The sequence below is a fragment of the Kogia breviceps genome, chromosome 15 (genome assembly GCF_026419965.1).
Source record: "Kogia breviceps isolate mKogBre1 chromosome 15, mKogBre1 haplotype 1, whole genome shotgun sequence".
Classification (NCBI taxonomy): domain Eukaryota; kingdom Metazoa; phylum Chordata; class Mammalia; order Artiodactyla; family Physeteridae; genus Kogia; species Kogia breviceps.
Window position 1 is genome coordinate 89716289 of NC_081324.1, and position 25040 is coordinate 89741328.

General features: G+C 42.5%; 1 protein-coding gene across 3 annotated transcripts in view; it reads left to right on the forward strand.

Annotated features, from left to right (window-relative positions):
- LOC131742653 (zinc finger protein 26) overlaps positions 1–25040 on the forward strand; it is an 86761-nt gene that overhangs the window by 2890 nt on the left and 58831 nt on the right. For 2 of the 3 annotated variants that reach the window (XM_067014458.1, XM_067014457.1), the window contains exons 2-4: positions 5876–6002; positions 6272–6367; positions 8851–10805. In XM_067014458.1, coding sequence (XP_066870559.1) covers positions 5903–6002; positions 6272–6367; positions 8851–10202 — 1548 coding nt within the window. In that variant the 5' untranslated portion in view covers positions 5876–5902 and the 3' untranslated portion in view covers positions 10203–10805. Of the gene's footprint in view, positions 1–5875; positions 6003–6271; positions 6368–8850; positions 10806–25040 lie in introns of those variants that run through there. The other variant, XM_067014465.1, reaches the window with a different exon arrangement.

Genomic DNA, 25040 nt, shown 5'->3' on the forward strand with positions numbered 1-25040 from the left:
TAGTTGGACTCCGTTCACCTGTATTTTCAGCGGAGTGTGCCGATCGCAGGCTTCTCCCTCGCAGTACTTTGTGTCCTAAGTGCCTCGAGACTATGGGAGAGTCAGTCTGCCATTCCCGCCCAGTTCCTGCACTGACCGCACTCAGCAAATGCTCCAGGGGGACAGCCTGCTGTCCAGGGGGACATCGAAGGCTCCACTGGATTCTCTTTCTTCTGGTGTCGTCCTTTGTCTCAGCTGACCCCGTCCCGCCTGTTCTCAGCCTGGACAAATGCCCTTGGCGAAGTAAATAGCCAGCCAGCTCTTAGCTCACCTGTGAAGAGCTCTCCCCTCTCTGAAATTTGGTTCATTTAGTCCTCCTTGCTTCCGTGGGTCTCTGATGTTCACGAGATTGTACTTTACCGTTAATTTTGTAGTTGTAGCAGCGGTAGTCCAAACGTATGATTTTATTTATTGCAAATAAGTGTTAGAAAAGAAATATCATCTTAGCATTTTGGTTGAGAATTCATTGAATTTATAAATTAATTTGTTGAAAATTAATATCTTTTACCACATTGAGTCTACATATCATAAGTGTTACTCGATTACTCAGACCTCTGTTTTCTTTTCCTTTTTAAAAAAAATATAAAAATGGGACTTCCCTGATGGCACAGTGGTTGAGAGTCCACCTGCCGATGCAAGGGACACGGGTTCGTGCCCTGGTCCGGGAAGATCTCACATGCTGCGGAGCAGCCAAAAAAAAAATATAGATAGATAGATAGATAGATAGATATGTATAAATAAATGTTTGAAATTTAGTTGATATACAATATTATGGTAGCTTCAGGTATACTACATAGTGATTTGACATTTACATACATTATGAAATGATCACTGCCCCAAGGCTGGTAATCGTCCCAGTACAAAGTTATTACAGCATTATTGACCATATTCCTTATGCTGCATCCCCGTGGCTAATTTATTTTATAAATGAAGGTTTGTACCTCTTAATCCCCTTTACCTATTTCACTCACCCTTCTACCTCTGGCAACCACCTTTTTGGTCTCTGTGTCTATAAGTCTTTGTTTTGTTTTGTTTATTTGTTCATTTAATTTTTTTAGATTCCACATATAAATAAGGTCATATGGTATTTGTATTTCTGTCTGATTTATTTCACTTAGCATAATACCCTCTAGTTCCATCCATGTTGTCACAGATGGCAAGATTTTGGTTTTTTTTTTTTAATGGCTAAGTAGTGTGTGTGTGTGTGTGTGTGTGTGTGTGTGTGTGTGTGTGTGTGTGTAGCACATCTTCTGTATCCATTCATCTATCACTGGACACTTACGTTGCTTCCATATCTGGGCTATTATGTTTTCTTAGCCTCTGCATTTATGTAATTTATCACATGTATTTTTCGGTAGGTTTTTCTCTATTTTTAAGCTTTATTCCTGAGTACTTTCTAGATTTGTTGTGGTTCTTATTACGTTTTCAAGTTGGTTACTGTTGATGTATCAAAGAGCTATTACATGTTGGTTTTTTTTTTTTTAACTGCCACCCTGCTGATGTTTCTTATTGGTTCTCATGTTATGCCAGCTGTTTCTGTTAGGTTTTTTAGTCAGAAAATCAGATGTTTGTAAATAATGACAGTAGTTTCTCCTCCTTGCTTAGTGTTTACCACTGGCATTTTGCTTTGTTCCTGCTGTGCTGGGTCCTCTGGGACAGTGCTGACTAGCAGAGTTGATGTGAGCGTCCGTGTCTTGTTCCTGATTTTAGTTTCACACAAAGTATGTTATTTTTTTATAGGCTTAGGGAAATTACTTTTACCTGTTACAAACTGAATTCCGATTTTTAAAAGCGTTAAATTTTCTCATAGTACTTTGTTTCATCTATTGAGATGACTGTCTGTTCTCCATTAATGTACTAATGTTACTGATTTCTTTGATACGGTTGTGTTTTGTTTTTTTAAAGTTTGGACTGTCCTTTAAGTTTCTGGATAAACTTCATTCATAGTTTGCTATGTATGTATGTACGGGATTTTTTTTTAACTCTATTAGAGTCTTTTTTTTTTTTTTTGCGGTACGCGGGCCTCTCACCGCTGTGGCCTCTCCCGTTGCGGAGCACAGGCTCCAGATGTGCAGGCCCAGCGGCCATGGCTCACGGGCCCGGCCACTCCGTGGCATGTGGGATCTTCCCAGACCGGGGCACGAACCTATGTCCCCTGCATCGGCAGGCGGACTCTCAACCACTGTGCCACCAGGGAAGCCCCTCTATTAGTGTCTTTATCTAGGTATTTTAAATAAATGAGATTGGACTACAGTTTGTGCTGTCCTTGCCCGCTCTGTAGGGTTATACAGGTTTTGTGTGATGGGTTTCCCATCATTTCCTGGCTCTACATCAGATTAGATATGGGAGAAATTTTCTGTTCCTTGGATGCTGATAGAACTTACTTTTCAAGACAGTGTGGGACTGTTGTCTTTATGGAGAGGGTATACCTTTGATTACTGTTTCAGTTTATTTTATGACCATGGGCTAGTCAGTCTGGTCTTCATAATTCTTTCTGGGCAAATTTTGGTTACTTTTATTTTCCTAGGAAATTTTCCATTTCTTCTAAGTTTTCAAATTTATTGGAACAAATTTGTAAATACAGTCAGTTCTGCTGTCATGTTTGCTTTAAGGATGTAAATTTGTTTCAACATGATTGATATCTTAGGGAACAATGTGAGCTTTCTGACTAATTTCAGGCAAGCCTCTTTTCATCACTTTATACTAACCTACGGCCCTCCTGACACCCAAACGTCAGGTGTTTTTCAAGGTACAGTGCCATATTTATGGTAGTATTTATCAAATCAAACATGTATAAAACTGCTACTGTTTTTATTAAGGTTCCTGATTTTCTTTTTTCATGTGTGCTACAAAGGTGTCAAACCCTAACCCTGTTCTTCCCATAAGTCTGAGACTTTGCATAGTGGTGATTTTTTTTTTTTTTTTTTTGGTAACATCACATTATAGCAGAACTGCTTGTGTAGAGTGATCGTTTATGAATTTTAAAATCCCTTTTCTATTTTAGAGTTATTCACCCTGTCTTGGTCATTCCCTCTTTTCTTTCTTTTTTAAAAATTTATTTATTTTCTTTATTTTTTGGCTGCTTCGGGTCTTAGTTGCGGCATGCGGGATCTTTCATTGTGGGACGGGCTCTTCCTTGTGGCATGTGGGCTTCTCTCTAGTTGTGGTGCGAGGGCTCCAGGGCACGCAAGCTCTGTAGTTGTGGAGCTCGGGCTTAATTGCCCCACAGCATGTGGGATCTTAGTTCCCCAATCAGGGATCGAACCCTCTTCCCCTGTATTGGAAGGTGGATTCTTTACCACTGGACCACCAGGGAAGTCTCCTCATTTCTTGATCATGCTTGCCCAATTAAATTTTTTTGTAGTATTTCCTTTGTATTTTGTTTTTATTCTTATCAAGCTTAAAAATAGCAAAGGGCTTAAAATAAAATACACTCTCTGTTCTACCCCTTTCTTCTTCCATCCTGTCCCTTTGGTCTGCGTTTGCTCTGTGGCATCTGCCTCAGGCCTTGCTTCCTGTTTCTCCTCCCCACTGCATGAATGCCCTGGGCTTGATGTCACGGCTTCATTTTTCTCCATCACGATGTCAGACGTGCCCTGTCAGCTGTCCCTCCCTGGCCCTGGCAGTTATCTTGGCAAGAGCCAAGTATTTGGATGTCAGTTAACTTTCAGGCGTTGGAAAGTCCAAGCTACACTCCAACCCCTCTTCTTCCCCGACTCAGGCTGCGGGAGATGGGAGGCTCTTCTCTTTATTCCCACTTCACTTTTTGTCCCTGTGGGAGCTCCTTGTGGGTTGGGATGGGAAGCTTCTGTCATCTGGCGGTCAGTCCCCAGCACTATGGGGATCGCTTGGAGCCTATGACAGGGCTCTACCCTGTATTTCCACTGGCCTCTGAGGCTCCCCCAGAGTTGCACTCACTGTGTCTTCCCCGGGGTCCCCCTCGCTGCAGGCAGTGCTCTTGGGGAGGAGCCTGTTAGGGCATCAGTCGGGGCTCCTGTAGCTGCTGCTTCCTTGTCTTTAGCCCCCATCCCTCCCTTTCTCGTCCTGCAGGCTTCCCAACCTGTAGAGGGCAGTGTCTTCCGTTTGCCAGGATCCTTGCCTTCTCCTCGACGTCCTTCTCTCTCTCTCTGTACTATCGTCTCCACCGGGGCGTCTCTGCCTCTGGCTTCACTGGATGCCTGGGACCCAACCACGGTTCCTTACCCCAGTGCTCTCACTCCAGCCCCAGGGACCTTCATCTTCCACTGGAACTAGGACCCCTCCCCTCTCCGTGGCAGTCAGAATGGTCTCAGATGGGGGTCAGAGCGCGCCACCCTGTCCAAGGCCTTCCGGGGGCTTCTCCTTTTGTGGAAGGAAATCCAAGTCCTTACCACGTGCTTCGAGCCCTGCAGGCCTGTGCCTTTGTTTTCATGCTGCATGGAATGCTCTTCCCGAAGAAATCTCGGAGCTCGTTCTCACACTGCTTGTGTTTCTGCCTAAATGTCACCTCAGCAGGTGCCTCCTGATCACCCATCTGAGATAGCGCCTGTGTCTTCCTCCCCGCCTCTCTCCCCTGAAGCTGCTGGAGGCCTGTCAGAACACTGTCACTGCCTGCGTGCTAGGTGGCTGTGTGTTTACTGGCATCTCCCCTGCAGGAATGGAAACCCACTGAGGACAGGGACCGTGTCCGCAGTTGGTGCCTAATAAGTGCTTATTGAATGATCCCCTGAGGGTCTGTGGCTTGCTGCTATCCTTTGGTCCTGTGAGAGGAATTAATTGTGAGCACACTGGGTAGTTCTCAGAGGCATCAAGCACCAGGCATGCAGGCCGCACGGCTGCCACTGCCGCAGGGCCGCCTGGTAGGACCTGCGCACATCGGGGAACAGGCGCCCCTGCACTGGCTCGGGGCCTGCGGCTCCGTGACCTGGGCTTTAGGTTCACAGTCTGTGCTGGGTGTCCCCTGGTCGACTTGGTCGTGGACCCCTTATTTTCTTGGAAGAAGCCTGGGAAGTCACCTATTTGTCACGTTTTCTTTACTTTTTTTTAAAAAATTTTATTTATTTTTGGCTGCATTGGGTCTTCGTTGCGGTGCACAGGCTTTTCATTGCAGTGGCTTCTCTTGTTGCAGAGCACGGGCTCTAGGAGCACGGCTTCAGTAGTTGTGGCATGTGGGCTCAGTAGTTGCAGCACGCAGGCCCTAGAGTGCGTGGGTTTCAGTAGTTACGGCATGCGGGCTCAGTAGTTGTGGCTTGCAGGCTCTAGAGCGCAGGCTCGGTAGTTGTGGCGCACGGGCTTAGGTGCTCCGCGGCATGTGGGATCTTCCCGGACCAGGGCTTGAACCCGTGTCCCCTGCATTGGGAGGCGGATTCTTAACCACTGCGCCACCAGGGAAGTCCCTGGCATGTTTTCTTCGTGCGCTCGCTCCCACACGTAGGTTGGCTTAGCAACCGGCCAGACTGCAGGCACTTCCAGAGGGTCAGACCTTGTGTGTCTGGTGCCCGTAGTTAGAGTCGTGCTCACCACCCCGTGCAGGATCTCCCTGAATAAGTTCTTATCAGACTGGAAACACCTTATTTTGTCTGTATGCATAGCTGTTCATTTCCCTCTACAAGACTAAAAGCTTCTGGAGGCCAGAGTGGGCTTCACTCATCCTGAAATCTTCAGGACCCAAAAGAGTATCTAGCACATGGAGGCTCAATTATTATTATTATTTTTTAATTCTCTCTCAAAGCAAGTGGTGACCCTGGGTGCAGGATGCAGTCTGTGGAGGGACATTCTCCTTTCCTGGGTCTTCTACATCTTTTCCATGTCTCCCAGTATAATTACAGCCTGTGGAATGGTGTGTGTATTGTTACAGGGATTGTCGTCATTCAAGGATATATCTATGGAGTTCACCTGGGAAGAATGGCAGTTACTGGATTCTGCGCAGAAGCACCTGTACCGGGATGTGACTCTGGAAAACTATAATAACCTGGTGTCTGTGGGTAAGTACTGCTTCTCTTTTCGGCTCAGGTTGTGAGTCATAAGTTGCCACCGCTTTTTCTTTTGTTGTTCTATCCCGGGGCCTCATAAGTAATTAATGATTATGGAGTTGAGCTCCAGAGGTCATACATTCTTAGTCCCTATTCGGCCTTCACCCCCTCATTATAATCTTTCCCCAAGTGCAAACGAGCTGCTTCCTTTCCTAGCTCCTAGCTTCCTTTTCTAGTCCCCACCAGTTTGGCCCATATCCTTTGTGATCTTCCCTTAACAGGCTATCATGGTACCAAACCTGATTTAATCGTCAAGTTGGAGCAAGGAGAAGAGCCATGGATAATAAACGCGGAAGTTTCCCGTCAGAGCTGTCCAGGTGGGTGAGCAGAAACCATGGAGAGGGGAGGTCGGGAGTGAACCAGGGCTGGCACTCAGGGAGTGTTGTGTGAGCGAACTGTTGTTTGAAGTCCTTGAACCACCGGGTGGACTCGGGATGAGCCCGCGAGTCCTCAGGTAAGGACGGGGCCCTCGGTTTCCTCCCATGGCTCCGAGAGGTTGCTTTCTGGGTTAGTTTCCTTCCTTCTGGCACCCTTTTTCTCTGTGTTCCTTCCTGTAGTCATGGGCCTTGTTTTCTCTCTTGCCTCTGCAGTTAAGTCCCTCGACTTTACCCATAGTCTTTCATTTCATTCTCTTCCCTTGACTGTCTTAGGAGATTTCATTGCTTCCTTCTCTCTTCTCACACCAGTCACTTGGAAATTACAACTGTTAGTTTCTTGGGCACTTTTCTTTTGTTTTTTTTTGGCCACACCACCCAGCATGTGTGATCTTAGTTCCCCGACCAGGGATGGAACCCATGCTCCCTGCAGTGTACGTGCAGATTCTTAACCACTGGACTGCCAGGGAAGTCCCTTGGGCTCTCTTCTTAAAAGAATTCTGAAACCTAGCCTAGTCTCACCTGTATCTTAGGTGGTTTTTATAACCCTACTTTTATTTCTCTGACCCTGCTTACTCTTCCCTTTTGAGTTGTCCAAATTTGGGCTTCTCTTCTATATTGTAACTGTGGAAAGGCTCTTCTGTCCTGAAAATCAAAGCTTTTTTCCTCCCAGTGTTGTAACAGCAGAATTGCCATCTTCCTTCTCCTTTCCTCATGTGCTCTGATTCCAGCTTTATACACTTGCAGGAGAGTGCCCCTGGGCTTTCTCACTCTGCATTCTCAGTGGCAGAAATGGGAAGGCACTTCTGAAATTGCTCTTCTTCCTCCGGTTTCTCACCACTCTGGGGAGAAAAGTGTTTAGCAAGCAGTCCTGAGAAAGCAGGATAGCTACTGAGGCCCCCAGCACAGCAGTTGTGTACGGGGGTGACTGAGGCTGTGTGTCTGATGGGTGCTGACACACAGTCAGACAGTGTGTATGGGGCCTTGCCTAATCTGGTTCCTGCCTTCACTCTGTTCACTCAGGGGGTCTCAGCTGTCCTGGCCTTTGTTCTGTTTCTTAACCATGCCATGCAGGTTCCCTCCTCAGGAGCTTTGTACTTGCTGTTCCTTCTGTTTGGAATGCTTTTGTCTGGACGGCTGCTGTGCAGACCGCACCCTGCTGCTGTTCCTTTCCTTTAACCTTTGTGTTGCTACCACTGTCATCTTCACACTATTTGGGCCTCACAGATGGACTTTCCCATTCTCTCTGCATCTCCTCTCCAACCTTAAATGTCATCTGCTCCAGGGCTGTTTTGACATTCCTTTTAGTTTACATGTGTTCCCTAGAAGACATTATCCCTCACATCATTTAATACGTTGTACGTGCTGTTGATGCCTACTTTTTACTGAGCACTGAACTGAGGTCTAACTGCCTACCTGCTTCTCCATTTGGATATTTAACTATGATCTCAAATGTAATAAGATCCAAAACAGAGTCCTTTGTTTTTCCTCCAAACATGTCTCTCTCCCACTGTTTTCAGTTTCAAAGAGCAGCACCACCTGCTTCTCAAGTCTAAAATCTAGGAGTTACTAAGTCCTCCCCTCCTCTGGGTTCTCACATCCAGTCCATTAGTACCTTTCTTAGTTTTCTCTCCAAGTATGTCCACATTGCTCAGCTCCAGAAGGACAGCCAGCCCCACCCTGTCATCCTGGACTGCTGCAGTGGTTCTTCATTTGTCTCTCTGCCCTTTTCCTGTTCGTTTACATAACGGCCACTGATCTTTTAAAAGCACAAGATGAATCAAGATGCCCTCTAATTAAAGTCCTTTGGGTGAAAACTCCTTCCTGGGGCCTTGCCTAATCTGGTTCCTGCCTTCACTCTATTCTCTCAGAGGGTCTCAGCTGTCCTGGCCTTTGTTCTGTTCCTTAACCATGCCATGCAAGTTCCTTCCCCAGGAGCTTTGCACTTGCTCTTCCTTCTGTTTGGAATGCTTTTGCCTTACTTTCCTTATGGCTCACTCAGTCTCTCTTTTAATGTCTCATTGTACCTACCTACATTGTCATACCTAGCTATTCTGTATCCTGTGAATTGAATTAACTTTTTGAGTAAACTCCTGCAATAATAAAATTGGCATAAATAGTTGGCATTGGCTTCTAAGTGCAGGCTAAATTTTTTAAACTTCTATTTAAAAAAAATTTTGATCACTACTAATCGGCTACCCATTTCTGTAAAGGGACTTATTTTGGTTTGATTCACTTCCCCTTCCCCTTCCCCCTTGGTTATGTGATGTGTGTGTACTTGGCCAGTATTTCTTTTGAACCAGTGTGTCAGAGGCCTGGATCAAAAGAAAAACACTCATTACATGGCAGTTCTAAAGCCCTTTAGTTCTATATTAGGTTTGTGTTATGATTTTAAATATATGGTGTTGTTGTTGTTGTTTTTCTAGAAGGTTGGAAAGAATGGTACCAGAAAAATCCAGATAAACTTGAAAGTGTTGAGAGAAGCTATGCTTGTAATGTATTTGGAAAGCTTCATCTGAGCAAAAGCCACATTTCTTCAAGACAAAGGCTCCTCAAATATAATACACATGGAAAAAACTTGACACAAAACTTAGCTTCAGCCAGAAGCTATCTAAGACAGAATCCTGATCAGTTTCATGGGTGTGATGAATCATATTTTCTTAAGCATCAGAGAACTCATAGTATAGAAAAAAACTGTGTATGTAATGAATGTGGGAAAGCTTTTCGTTGTAAATCCCAGCTCATTGTACATCTCAGAATTCATACAGGAGAGAGACCATATGAATGCACTAAATGTGAGAGAGCCTTCAGTGCCAAGTCAAACCTCAATGCTCATCAGAGAGTCCACACAGGAGAGAAGCCCTACTCCTGTATCGAGTGTGGGAAAGTCTTCTCATTCAGGTCACAGCTCATTGTCCATCAGGAAATTCACTCAGGAGGGAAACCTTATGGTTGCAGTGAATGTGGGAAAGCCTACAGCTGGAAATCACAGCTTATTTTACACCAGAGAAGCCATACAGGAGTGAAACCCTATGAATGCAGTGAATGTGGGAAAGCCTTTAGTCTGAAGTCCCCATTCATTGTGCACCAGAGAACTCACACAGGAGTGAAGCCCCATAAGTGCAGTGACTGTGGGAAAGCCTTCAGGAGTAAGTCGTATCTCCTCGTTCACATTAGGATGCATACAGGAGAGAAGCCCTATCAGTGCAGGGATTGTGGGAAGGCCTTCAGCATGAAGACACAACTTGTTGTGCACCAGGGAATTCACACAGGAAATAATCCTTATCAGTGCAGTGAATGTGGGAAGGCCTTCGGTAGGAAGGAACAGCTCACTGCGCATCTGAGAGCTCACGCGGGAGAGAAGCCCTATGGGTGCAGTGAGTGTGGGAAAGCCTTCAGCAGCAAGTCATACCTCGTTATACACCGGAGAGCACACACAGGGGAGAGACCCTATGAGTGTAGCTTCTGTGAGAGAGCCTTTTGTGGGAAATCACAGCTAATTATACATCAGAGAACTCATTCAACAGAGAAGCCCTATGAATGCAGTGAATGTGAGAAAGCCTATCCTAGGAAGGCGTCACTTCAGATACACCAGAAGACTCATTCAGGAGAAAAACCCCACAAATGCAGTGAATGCGGGAAAGCCTTCACTCAGAAGTCGTCTCTCAGTGAACATCAGAGAGTTCATACAGGAGAGAAGCCATGGAAATGCTCTGAATGTGGGAAATCCTTCTGCTGGAATTCAGGGCTTCGTATACATCGAAAAACTCACAAGTGAGAAATCAGAATGGAGTAGATGTTAGAAGCATTCTCACAGAAGCTGATCCACAGGAGACTTCGGAGGATAATAGAGGCAGGAAGTCATAAAAATACTCTTTTATCAAATTAGTCATATGAGAGAGAGGCCAATCATATTTGGAATGAACGTGCAAAAGCTTTCAGAAGTAAGTCATACAAATCTTTATATACAAGAGAATAGTTGCAGGAGTATGGAACAGTAACTGTATCAGAAGTGGTAGCCTGATTATGAAGATTTAAAATGGGGAATTCATATTGAGAAGCCCTTGTAACTTTAATAAATCAGGAAAGCACTTCCCGTGGAAGCTGTGTTACATGGGGAGTCGTGTTCCAAATGTGGTGCTGAAGAAAGTCTTGGTAGAGAGTAAAGTTGTTTTTTATTTTAATATGCAACTAGAGTAATAGCAGGAAAACTGCAAGGAACATACTCTGAAGGTTAAGGGGTATGGAGTGTGACTTTCCTGAGTAACACTGAATAGCGTTTTAAAATTTTTTGGTATTTTATTTTTAAATGTAACTTGTTATATTTGATAGTTTGTGGAATAACACCCTCTAATATTCTCAATATTAAATGCTAAGGATCCGTGTTGTCTCTTTATTTCTTAGCAATATAACTAAAATAATGTAGTTTTTAATAAATGAAAGGATTCAGTTCTCACTCCAAATGAATTTACTTATCCAGCAAGTGGGTCTGGCAGTTGTTAACAGGGGTGCTTCCTAAGAGCACTCACCATAATGAACACTGATTATATTTACCAGTTCAGTGTCTGTTCCGCATTGATTGGTAAGAGCGGCTTATATCTCTCTGGAGAAATACCTGTCCTGTGTGTGTGCACCTTTGCAGTGGGTCTTTCAGGGTGTCCTTTCCACCAGTCACAGGTGAGCACTCTGCCGTTGTTGGGAAATGGGAGCCTCTTTTCCAGGAGTTTGCATCTCGATTTCAGTCTCCCATGAACCAGCAGGGAAATATTGGAACTCATTCTTGTCCCAGAATTCTACTGAGACTATCAGTTAGTTCTTGCTGTTTTGATTTCTCAGAATAACTTTGGATACTGCCCCTTTTGAACCTGGTTTTCTGGTCTTCTGTGTGCTTCCTCATCTTTTCAATAAATATTGTTTTCTGCTAAAGTTAAGCAGAATGAGTTCTCGTTTCTTGTCACTGAAGGGCTTTAACTGGTAAGTCGTTGCTCTGGAGTAGCTGTAGGTAGTAAACTCTTGAAGAACAGCTGGGTGTGTGGTTTAGGTTTTTTCCTGAGACAAGAAGAAAATCTTTCAGATTCCTGTTTATATTCCAAGGTGGATACTCTTTAGTACATAGTACAAAATAGTGTTATTGCTTGTGTACACCAAGAACCTTGTGGCCCCTGTTGGTAAGATTCTGGGAACACTGAGGAACTATTGTCCTAGAAGAGTTTTAAATTAATGAGGAAATCTGGGGCAGGAGATGAGATGGCTCATTCTGGTTACGTCGGCTCTTAAACACAACAAGGACAGACTTGAAGGCCTGGAATCTCATCTCAAGGCAGAGTACTGAACTCAGCCACACTCTGACATTGCTGAAATAATTGCTTACTCAGAACTGTAGGGTTGAGATGGTGGAAATGAAATACACAGTTGGCTTGCTGAATTAAGGAGTCATCTACCTTAAGTGCATGCTAATCCCTTATGTAAACGTGCATTAGAAAAGTTGTCTCTTGATAATTGATAATTACAGTAGTGATATCTGAGAAGTATCTGAGGGCTCAGCCTAGCAAACTCGTGATATACTTTGCACTGTATGCTCTTCACTCGGGGATATGGCCCAGATGTTGGCAAACTACAGACTGCAGGCCAAATACAGATTGCAGCCCATATTTGTATGGATGGCAAGCTAAGAAGCATTTACATTTTTAAATGGTTAAAAATATCCAAACTTTTATGAAATGAGAAAATTATTTGAAATTCAAATTTCAGTGTCCATCCATCAAGTTTCCTTGGACCACACCCAGACACAATCTGGCTGTGTGTTGCTGTCTGGCTGCTTTTGCACTGCAGTGGCAGAGTTGGATGGTTGCGGCAGACATGGTATTACCCACAGAACCCACTAATTCCTGATATAGAGGCCCTTCCCTTCCGTGAAAAAGTGAACCATACTTTGTAGGAGGCAGCTTATTCTTGCAGTACCCCTTGGTAACTCACTGGTAACTTGCTGTTACCAGCTCTTTGTCCAAATTTCCTGTTCTTGTAAGGACGCCAGTCATTTTGGCTTAGGTCTCACCCTATGATCTAATTTAAACTTGACTATCTCTGTAAAGACCCTGTCTCTAATTAACTTCACATTCTGAGATACTGGGGGTTAGGAATCCAGCATCTTTTTTGACAGGATGCAATTCAACCTATAACAGTCTGCCCTCCTGCCCCTCCCCACCCCACCAAATTCATATGCTTTTCACATGCAAAATACATTCACCCCTGCCCAACATCCCCCCAAATCTTAATCCACTCCAACATCAACTCTAAATCCATAATCTCATCCAAATCAGGTACGGGTGAGACTTGGGATGTGATTCATCCTGTGGCAATATTCCTCTTCATCTGTGAATCTGTGACACCAGATAAGTTATCTGCTTCCAAAATACAATAACCAGTTAGGCATGGGATAGATATTGCCATTCCAAAAGGAAGAAAGCATCAGGAAAAAGGGTGTTATGAGTCCCAACCAAGTCCAAAAACTAGCAGGGTAAATTCCATTAGATGTTAAGGCTTGCGAATAACCCTCTTTGGCTAAATGCTCTGTCCTCTGAGCCCACTGGGGTGGTGGCCCTGCCCCTTCAACCCTGGATGGTGGGCCAGCCCTCTGGAATTAAAAAGGATGCTTCCCTCCTGGAACCAAGGAAGTGGTCCCGCCCTCAGGGTCATTCTTTGCTTTAAGGATAACCTATGTTCACAGCTAGATAGCTCTATCAGCCTGTTTCCAGCCTGTTTCCTGCCTGTAGAATCTCAGAAGTTTGAAAATTTTCCTTCATTTCAACCTTTCTCTGTTCCCTTCAGTCCAAGTTGGTAGCATTTCTGCTGAGATGATTAATTAGATTCACAAGCCATACACCCATAATCTCTTCAGTAAGCAGCGTCTGGCCACATGCTTTGTGTTCTCTCCTGAGCTTACTTTCTCGTTTTTTGTGATATTAATAAGCTGAGAGTCTTCCAGATCTTCATGATCTAGTTCCTTTGTTTAACAATACATTCTCAGAAGAAGTTAAGTCATGCCTTCAACACTTTGCTTAGAAATCTCTTCAGCTAAATATCCAAGTTCATCACACACAAGTTCTGCCTTCCATTAAACACTAGAACGCAAGTCAGCCAAGTTCTCTGCTGCTTTTCTCTGATTTCCAATAACACATCTCTCATTTTTATCTGACACTTCACCAGTACTACCTTAACATTCGTATTTCTACCAACAGTGTCCTCAAGGCAATCTGGGCTTTTTAAAATCAAATACCTCAAAACTCTTCCATCCTCTACCAATTCCAAAGCCACTTCCACATTTTTAGGTATTTGCTAAAGCAGCACCCTGTTTTCCAGCCACAATCTTCATTTGTTTGCAAGGGCTGCTGTAACAGAATACTACAAAATGAGTGGTTTAAGTAACAAATTTATTTTTTATATTTTTCATAGTTCTGGTGGCTACAAGTCTGAAGTCAAGGTGCCAGCAAGGTTGATTCCTCCTGAGGGCTGTGAGGGGAGAATCTGTTCCAGGCTTCTCTCTTCAACTTCTAGGTCTCCGTCTTCTCCCGTTGTCTCTTCACATAATTCTTCGCCTTATGTGTGTCTATTTTGTGTCCAAATTCCTCCTATTTATAAGGATACCAGTCATATTGGTTTAGGGCCCACTGTAAAGACCTCATTTGAACATAGTTATCTCTGTAAAGACCCTGTCTCTAAATAAGGTCAGATTCTGAGGTGGGGGTTAGGATTCCAACATCTCTTTTGGGGGGGAAACAATTCAACCCATGACATTCAGCAAGGAAACAGGCAATTGGAACAACACTCTAAACTAGCGGGACCTAGCAGACACGTGGAGTGCTCTACTCCACTGCAGCAAACTCCCCAAGCACACATGGAACTTTGTGCTGTGGAGACCACATGCTAGGCCACAGAACAAGCCCTGAAGGACACTGCAAGCAGCTCTAAGACACTGGCCAAAACTGGGACCAAATAAATAATGGTAACAGGTTACAACCCAAAGAATAAAATAACAATCCAATATCCATAATGATATATAGATTTATAAATGTATAAACAACTAGGGAAGAGGGGAAAACTCTTTTAAACAGTTGAATATCAATAAATACAAAAGGAAATGACCATTTGGTAGCCAGCACAGTAATACTTGTTTTAGGCAAGAATCATTAATGAATGCTAAAACTGGGTGAGTGACAGTTTTTTGGTTTTTTGTTTTTGAGTGACAGTTTTATGAGAGGATATTTTATTAGTTTCAAAACATCTGCCCACAAGATATTAATTACAGTTGGAAAAAGAGAAATCTGGCATTTACCACCTTAATTAAGCAATCAAAACTAATATTGCCACTACTGGTACAAACAAATATCAGGGAACTGTTGCTGTAATTCTCTGAGAAGGACACAACGTCATTTCTGTAGTATTCCTGCCCCAAATGCATAACCTGAATCTAAATTCTGAGGAAATATCGAGCAAACACAAGTTAGGGCCATTTACCATGAAAATGGCATGCACTTTAAAAAACGGTGAGGTTGTAGAAGCAAAAGGCTGAAAGGCTGCTCCAGTTAAAAAAGAGCTAAAGAGACAGGGCACTGCGCACCGAACCCAAGTTTCGTTTCTTGGACATTATCTGGGCAATTGATGGAATTTGGATAAGTTTCGTGTATTAGGTAATAGTATGACATGTTAATTTCCTCAATTTGATAACTTTATGGTCACTAGATAATAGAATGACCTTGTTGGAGATACTGAAGCACTGGGGAGTGTAGAGGACTCACATCTGCAACTCATGCTGTACTTTTCACGAAAAGTATCTTCTTTTATAGAGAAAGACGTGGTAAAGCATTAAAATTGGGGAAGTATAAGTAAATGGTATTTAGGAATTCTTTACAATTTTTTAAAATTTAATTTAATTTATTTTATACAGCAGGTTCTTATGATCTATTTTATACACATCAGTGTATACATGTCAATCCCAATCTCCCAATTCATCACACCACCCCCCCCCACTTTCCCCTCTTGGTGTCCATACGTTTGTCCTCTACATCTGTGTCTCTATTTCTGCCTTGCAAACTGGTTCATCTGTACCATTTTTCTAGATTCTATGTACATGCGTTAGTGTATTAGTTTTTCTCTTTCTGACTTATTTCATTCTGTGTGACAGTCTCTAGGTCCATCCACGTCTCCACAAATGACCATTTTTGTTCCTTTTTATGACTGAGTAATATTCCATTGTATATATGTACCACATCTTGATCCATTCATCTGTCGATGGTCATTTAGGTTGCTTCCATGACCTGGCTATTGTAAATTGTGCTGCAATGAACATTGGGGTGCATGTGTCTTTTTGAATTATGGTTTTCTCTGGATATATGCCCAGTAGTGGGATTGCTGGGTCATATGGTAATTAGATTTTCAGTTTTTTAAGGAACCTCCATGCTGTTCTCCATAGTGGCTGTATCACTTTACATTCCCACCAACAGTGCAAGATGGTTCCCTTTTCTCCACACTCTCTCCAGCATTTGTTGTTTTAGATGTTCTGATGATGTCCATTCTAACTGGTGTGAGGTGATACCTCATTGTAGTTTAGATTTGCATTTCTCTAATAATTAGTGATGTTGAGCAGCTTTTCATGTGCCTCTTGGCCATCTGTATGTCTTCTTTGGAGAAATGTCTATTTAGGTCTTCTGCCCATTTTTGGATTGGGTTGTTTGTTTTTTTAATATCGAGCTGCGTGAGCTGTTTATATATTTTGGATATTACTCCTTTGTTGATTCATTTGCAGATATTTTCTCCCATTCTGAGGGTTATCTTTTCATCTTGTTTATAGTTTCCTTTTCTGTGCAAAAGCTTTTTTAAAAAATTTTTTAATGCAGATTTTTTTTTCTTTTGCAGTATGTGGGCCTCTCACTGTTGTGGCCTCTCCCACCACGGAGCACAGGCCCCAGACATGCAGGCCCAGTGGCCAAGGCTCATGGGCCCAGCTGCTCCGCGGCATGTGGGATCATCCCGGACAGGGGCACAAACCCGTGTCCCCTGCATTGGCAGGCGGACTCTCAACCACTGTGCCACCAGGGAAGTCCCAGATATTCATTTTAAATTAATTATTTATTTATTTTTGGCTGTGTTGGGTCTTCGTTTCTGTGCAAGGGCTTTTTCCAGTTGCGGCAAGTGGGGGTCACTCTTCATTGCGAAGCATGGGCCTCTCACTATCGCGGCCTCTCTTGTTGCAGAGCACAGGCTCCAGACGCACAGGCTCAGTAGTTGTGGCTCATGGGCCCAGTTGAACTGTGACATGTGGGATCTTCCCAGACCAGGGCTCGAACCCATGTCCCCTGCATCGGCAGGCAGAATCTCAACCACTGCGTCACCAGGGAAGCCCTGTGCAAAAGCTTTTAAGTTTCATTAGGTCCCATTTGTTTATTTTTGTTTTTATTTCCATTACTCTAGAAGGTGAATCAAAAAAGATCTTGCTGTGAATTATGTGAGTGTTTTTCCTATATTTTCCTCTAAGAGTTTTATAGTGTGCAGTCTTACATTTAGGTCTCTAATCCATTTTGAGTTTATTTTTGTGTATGGTGTTAGGGAGTGTTCTGATTTCATTCTTTTACATGCAGCTTCCAGTTTTCCCAGCACCACTTACTGAAGAGACTTTCTTTTCTCCATTGTATATCCTTGCCTCCTTTGTCATAGATTAGTTGACCATAGGTACGTGGGTTTATCTCCGGGCTTTCTATCCTGTTCCATTGATCTATATTTCTGTTTTTGTGCCAGTACCATATTGTCTTGATTACTGTAGCTTTGTAGTATAGTCTGAAGTCAGGGAGTCTGATCCCTCCAGCTCCGTTTTTTTCCCTCAAGACCACATTGGATATTCGGGGTCTTTTGTGTCTCCATACAAACTTTAAGACTTTTTTGTCCTAGTTCTGTAAAAAATACAATTGGTAGTTTGATAGGGATTGCATTGAATCTGTAGATTGCTTTGGGTAGTATAGTCATTTTCACAATATTGATTCTTTCAGTCCAAGAACATGGTATATCTCTCCATCTGTTTGTGTCATCTTTGATTTCTTTCATCAGTGACATATAGTTTTCTGAGTACAGGTCTTTTACCTCCTTAGGTAGGTTTATTCCTAGGTATTTTATTCTTTTTGTTGCAGTGGTGAATGGGATTGTTTCCTTAATTTCTCTTTCTGATCTTTTGTTGTTAGTGTATAGGAATGCAAGAGATTTCTGTGCATTAATTTTGTATTCTGCAACTTTACCAAATTCATTGATTAGCTCTAGTTGTTTTCTCATGGCACCTTTAGGATTCTCTATGTAGAGTATCATGCCATCTGCAAACAGTGACAGTTTTACTTCTTTACCAATTTGTGTTCCTTTAATTTCCTTTTCTTCTCTGATTGCCATGGCTAGGGCTTCCAAAGCTATGTTGAATAATAGTGGCGAGAGTGGACATCCTTGTCTTGTTCCTGATCTTAGAGAAAAAGCTGTCAGTTTTTCACCATTGAGAATGATGTTTGCTGTGGGTTTGTTGTATATGGCCTTTATTATGTTGTGGTAGGTTCCATCTATGCCCACTTTCTAGAGAGTTTTTATTCATAAATCAGTGTTGAATTTTGTCAAAAGCTTTTTTTGCATTGATTGAGATGATCATATGGTTTTTATTCTTCAGTTTGTTAATATAGTGTACCACATTGATTGATTTGCGTATTTTGAAGAATCCTTGCTTCCCTGGGATAAATCCTGCTTGATCATGGTGCATGATCCTTTTAATGTGTTGTTGGATCCTGTTTGCTAGTATTTTGTTGAGGATTTTTGCATCTATATTCATCAGTGATATTGGCCTGTAATTTTCTTTTTTTGTAGTATCTTTGTTTGGTTTTGGTATCAGGGTGATGTTGGCCTCATAGAATGAGGTTGGGAGTGTTCCTTCCTTTGCACTTTTTTGGAAGACTTTGAGAAGGATGGGTATTGACTCTTCTCTAAATGTTTGATTGAATTCACCTGTGAAGCCATCTGTTCCTGGACCTTGGTTTGTTGGCAGATTTTAAATCACAGTTTCAATTTCATTACTTGTGATTGGTCTTTTCATATTTTTTGTTTCTTCCTGGTTCAGTCTTGGAGGGTTATACCTTTCTAAGTTTTTGTCCGTTTCTTCCAGGTTGTCCATTTTATTGGCATAGAGTTGCTTGCAGTAGTCTCTTATGATGTTTTGTACTTTTGCAGTTTCCATTGTAACTTTTCCTTTTTCAGTTCTAATTTTATTGATTTGAGTCCTCTCCCTCTTTTTCTTGAGTCTGGCTAAAGGTTTATCAATTTTGTTCATCTTCTCAAAGAATCAGCTTTTACTTTTATTGATCTTTGCTATTGTTTTCTTTGTTTCTCTTTCATTTATTTCTGCTCTGATATTTCTGATTTCTTTCCTCTATTAACTTTGGGTTTCCTTTGTTTTTCTTTCTGTAGTTCCTTTAAGTGTAAGGTTAGATTGTTTGAGATATTTCTTGTTTCTTGACGTAGGATTGTATTGCTATAAACTTCCCTCTTAGAACTGCTTTTGCTGCATCCCATAGGTTTTGGATCATCGTGTTTTCATTGTCATTTGTCTGTCTTTCGCTAATTTTTGATTTCCTCTTTGATTTCTTCAGTGATCTCTTGGTTATTTAGAACATATTATTTAGCCTCCATGTGTTTGTATTTTTAACTTTTTTTCCCTGTAATTTATTTCTAATCTCATAGAATTGTGGTCAAAAAATATGCTTGATATGATTTCAATTTTCTTAAATTTACTGAGGCTTGATTTGTGACCCAAGATGTGATCTATCCTGGAGAATGTTCCATGTACATTTGAGAAGAAAGCGTACTCCACTGTTTTCAGATGGAATGTCCTATAAATATCAATTAAACCTGTCTGGTCTATTGTGTCATTTAAAGCTTGTGTTTCCTTATTAATTTTGTGTCTGGATTATCTGTCCATTGGTGTAAGTGAGGTGTTGAAGTCCCCCACTATTATTGAGATACTGTTGCTTACCTCTTTTATAGCTGTTAGCATTTGCCTTATGTATTGAGGTGCTCCTATGTTGAGTGCATATATATTTATAATTGTTATATCTTCTTGGATTGATCCCTTGATCTGTAGTGTCCTTCCTTGTCTCTTGTAACATTATTTTAAAGTCTGTTTTATCTGATAGGGGTATTGCGACTCCAGCTTTCTTTTGATTTCCGTTTGCATGGAATATCTTTTTCCATCCCTTCACTTTCAGTCTGTATGTGTCCCTAGGTCTGAAGTGGGTTTCTTGTAGACAGCATATATATGGGTCTTTTTTTGGTATCCATTCAGCAAGCCTGTGTCTCTTGGTTGGAGCATTTAATCCATTCACATTTAAGGTAATTATCGATATGTATGTTCCTATTACCATTTTCTTAATTATCCATTCACATGTAAGGTAATTATCGATATGTATGTTCCTGTTACCATTTTCTTAATTGTTTTGGGTTTGTTTTTGTAGGTCCTTTTCTTCTCTTGTGTTTCCCACTTAGAGAAGTTCCTTTAGCATTTGTTGTAGAGCCGGTTTAGTGGTACTGAATTCTCTTAACTTTTGTTTGTCTGTAAAGCTTTTGATTTCTCCATCAAATCTGAATGAGATCCTTGCAGGGTAGAGTAATCTTGGTTGTGGGTTCTTCCCTTTCATCAATTTAAATATGTCAGGCCACTCCCTTCTGGCTTGTAGAGTTTCTGCTAAGAAATAAGCTGTTAGCCTTATGGGAGCTGCTTTGTATGTTGTCATTTTTTCCTTATTGCTTTAAATAATTTTTCTTTGTCTTTAATTTTTGTCAGTTTGATTACTGTGTGTCTTGGCATGTTTCTCTTTGGGTTTATCCCGCCTGGGACTCTGCACTTCCTGGAATTGGGTGGCTATTTCCTTTCCCATGTTAGGGAGTTTTTCAACTGTAATCTCTTCAGATATTTTCTTGGGTCCTTTCTCTCTCTCTTCTCCTTCTGGGACCCCTATAATGTGAGTGTTGGTGTATTTAATGTTGTCCTAGTAGTCTCTTAAGCTGTCTTCATTACTTTTCATTCTTTTTTCTTTATTTTGTTCCGTGGCAGTGAATTCCATCATTCTGTCTTCCAGGTCAGTTAACCCGTTCTTCTGCCTTGGTTATTCTGTTCTTGATTCCTTCTAGTGTACTTTTCATTTCACTTATTGTATTGTTCATCTCTGTTTGTTTGTTCTTTAATTCTTCTAGGTCTTTGTTAAACATTTCTTGCATCTTCTTTTTAAAAAAATAAATTTATTTTTATTTATTTATTTTTGGCTGCATTGGGTCTTAATTGTTGCACGCGGGCTTTCTCTAGTTGCGGTGAGCGGGGGCTAGTCTTCGTTGCAGTGCACAGGCTTGTCATTGCGGTGGCTTCTTTTGTTGCTGAGCATGGGCTGTAGGCGTGCGGGCTTCAGTAGTTGTGGCATGCGGGCTCTAGAGCGCAGGCTCAGTAGTTGTGATGCAGAGGCTTAGTTGCTCCACGGCATGTGGGTTCTTCCCGGACCAGGGCTGTAACCCGTGCCCCTTGCATTGGTAGGCGGATTGTCAACCACTGCACCACCAGGGAAGCCCTCTTGCATCTTCTTGATGTTTGCCTCCATTCTTTTTCCGAGGTCCTGGATCATCTTCACTATCATTATTCTGAATTATTTTTCTAGAAGGTTGCCTGTCTCCATTTAGTTGTCTTTTGGGGGTTTTATCTTGTTCCTTCATCTGGTACATAGTCCTCTGCCTTTTCATTTTGTCTGTCTTTATGTGAATGTGGTTTTTGTTCCTCAGGCAGCAGAATTGTTGTTCTTCTTGCTTCTGCTGTCTGCCCTCTGGAGGATGAAGCTGTCTAAGAGGCTTGGGCAAGCTTCCTGATGGGAGGGACTGGTGGTGAGTAGATCCAGGTGTTGCTCTGGTGGGCAGAGCTCAGTAAAACTTAAATCTGCTTGTCTGCTCTTGGGTGGGGCTGAGTTCCCTCCCTGTTGGTTGTTTGTCCTGAGGCGACCCAGCACTGGAGCCTACCTGGCTCTTTGGTGGGGCTAATGGCTGACTCCAGGAGGGCTCACTGCCAAGGAGTACTTCCCAGAACTTCTGCTGCCAGCGCCTTTTTCCTCATGCTGAGACATAGCCAACCCCCACCTCTGCAGGAGACCCTCCAACACTAGCAGGTAGGTCTGGTTCAGTCTCTGTGGGGTCACTGCTCCTTCCCCTGGGTCCTGATGCACACACTACGTTGTCTGTGCCCTCCAAGAGTGGAGTCTCTGTTTCCCCCAGTCCTGCCGAAGTCCTGCAAGCAAATTCTGCTAGCCTTCAAAGTCTGACTGGGAATCTGGGAATTCTTCCTCCTGTTCCCAGATTGGGAAGCCTGATGTGAGGCTCAGAACCTTCACTGAAGTGGGCGGGCTTCTGTGGTATAAGTGTTCTCCAGTTTGTGAGTCACCCACCGAGCAGTTATGGGATTTGATTTTATTGTGATTGCGCCCCCTCCTCCTGTCTCATTGTGGCTTCTCCTTTGTCTTTGGATGTGGGGTGTCTTTTTTGGTGAGTTCCAGTGTCTTCCTGTCGATGATTGTTCAGCAGTTATTTGTGATTCCGGTACTCTTGCAAGAGGTTGTGAGCGCACGTCCATCTACTCCGCCATCTTGAACCAATCAGGCATTCTTTACAATTCTTTAAATTCTGTATTTCTTTAGTATTTTTTCAACTTTTCAGTAGCATGAAATCATTTGTAAATAATATAGTTAAGAAGAAAAAATGAATTTAGCAAAGTCACTGGATGTCAGGTTAGTATATCCAAGTCAGTTCTACTTCTACACACCAGAAAAACTTTATAAAATAGGATTTAATAAAATGATTGATTTTCAAAAGTATCAAATTACACAATAAATTTTGTGTGTGTTGGAACTGTTCTGTATCTTTTTTTTTTTTTTTTTTGTGGTACGCGGGCCTCTCACTGTTGTGGCCTCTCCCGTTGCGCGGGGCACAGGCTCCGGACGCGCAGGCCCAGCGGCCATGGCTCACGGGCCCAGCCGCTCCGCGGCATGTGGGATCTTCCCGTACCGGGGCACGAACCCGTATCCCCTGCATCGGCAGGCGGATTCTCAACCACTGCGCCACCAGGGAAGCCCGGAACTGTTCTGTATCTTGACTGTAGTCATCGATATATAAACATACACAGGTGATAAAGTCAAATAGAACTTGATACATATACACACTCAACTGAGTGTAAGTAAAACTGGAGAAATCTTAGGAAGTCTTGTGGATTGTATCAATGTCAGTACTCTGGCTGTGATATTATACTGTAGTTTTGCAAAATGTTAACACTAGGGATAAGCTGGGCAAAGTATATTAGGGATCGCTTTGTATTTTATTTTATACTGGAGGTGAACTTGCAATTATCTTGGTAAAATTTTTAATTAAAACAAAATAAATCTAATAAGGATGTAAAAGAAGAATGAATAAAACTATTACATACAATCAATAGAATACTATGCTGTAACTATGAAATAAACTACAATTGAATAAACATGTTTACATACTAGATACATATTATTGAGTAAAAAATGTCATTCTCAGAAGACTGTATATAATATAATACCATAGTTAAAGTCCAATAAAGTGAAATGGAATTATATATTATTTAGACACACCATGTGTAGGTGATAAGATGATGAAATAAAAAAGCAAGATAGGGCTTCCCTGGTGGCGCAGTGGTTGAGAGTCCGCCTGCCGATGCAGGGGACATGGGTTTGTGCCCCGGTCCAGGAAGATCCCACATGCCATGAAGCGGCTAGGCCCGTGAGCCATGGCCACTGAGCCTGTGCGTCCGGAGCCTGTGCTCCGCAATGGGAGAGGCCACAACAGTGAGAGGCCCGCGTACCACACACACACACACACACAAAAAGGCAAGATAATGATAAGCAAAATATTTAGGATAGTGTCTACCTCTGTGGAGAAAGCAGTGAGTTGGAAAGGAGGAACAGCAGACAGAGACTGCAAGTGATTTGTAATTTTCTGTTTCTCAGACTGGGTGATAGATTCATGGACATTCATGAGAAAGTACTTGTAACTAATATTAGATAAAAAAGGGGACATAAACACAGATAATTTAGATTTTTTAAATTACATGAGAATACTAAGAATAACCACGTGCCACTATATATGAAAATTTAGATTAAAATTTTCAATTTTCTTGTAAATTATACATTACCAAAATTGACCAAGCAGGAAAAAGTGAGACTGAATAAATCAAACACAAATAAAGAAACTGAATTGTAGTCAAAAACCCCTAAATGAAATGTAACAAGCCTAGATTGTTGAACAGTAAAATTTTACCAAACATTGAAGGACTTGATCATCATTGTGTTATACAAGCAGTGCTAGAAAAATTTTAAAGGATAGATTACTCTCAAATTCATTTACAGTCCTGTATAACCTTCACACCGAAATTGGATAGACAGTAGAAAAAAAATAGAGGTCAATCTAATAGATGAAAAACTTCTGAATAAAATGGAATCCAGGTTTCTTCCCCCACACCTTTGTATATGTCTATATTAGGTGGAACTATATGAAATGACCAACAATGGACCCGTTATTGACACATGTGGCAGATTTTGTTTTCCAAAGTTGACTGTGACCACATGTCCTATCTGGCATCCTCTTCTACAGTGTGACTGTGACACTCCCCCCACCGAGAGTCCTGTTGGCTGGTGACTTGTTTGTAGCTAAAAGAATGTGTAGAAAGTGCTTCTGCTTTCCTTGCTGGAACACATGTTCTTGAAGCTTTGGCGGCCTTGTGAGCAGCCCATCAGGCTGTGGTGCTCAGAGAGAAACCTCAGAGAGTGCCGGTGGAGAAATTACGTAGAGAGGCTCTGTGGCTCCATGGAGAAAAAGAGATGCCCATCCAGCCCCACATCTTCCAGTGCCACCCTTTCCAGCTCCAGCCACCAAGGGACAGCAATTGCACGAGGAGCCCTGAACCATAAACCAGCAGCCAAACCCTCCCGGGACTCCTGACCAACAGAAACCATGAGAGATGTAACATCTTTGTTGTTATGTGCGCTATAGTTTGGGGGCATGCTTTAGGCAGCAGTACTGACTGGAATAGAAATTTGGTCTTGGAAGTGGGGTGCTACTGCAACAAAACCTTAGAACATCTGCCACTGGTTTGGGCACTGGGTGGTGAGCAGAATCTGGAAGACTTTTGAGGAAAGTGTTAGTGAAAGCCTGAAGGGCCCTTAGGAAAGGTGTTAGCAGAGCCTGAAGGTCGTCAAGGAAGTTGTTGATGGGGGCTTGAAGGGACATAAGGAGAGTGTTATGGGAACATGGGGAAAAGGAGACTTTGTTATGAGTGGCAGGAAGTATCTCAATACTGTCACCTAATGGACATGGAAAATAGAAACGCACCCAATCGTAGCCCAGCAGGAGCCTGTGGGACCTTCCCAGAACAGGACAGCACCCTGACAAGTGCCGTGCCCTGCCTGCCTCTTGTCTGTGCAAAGCCTTTAGCCTCCTAGGCCTTCGCCCAGTTCCAGAGAACAAATTCAACCAGAGAAGTGAGAAAATGCAG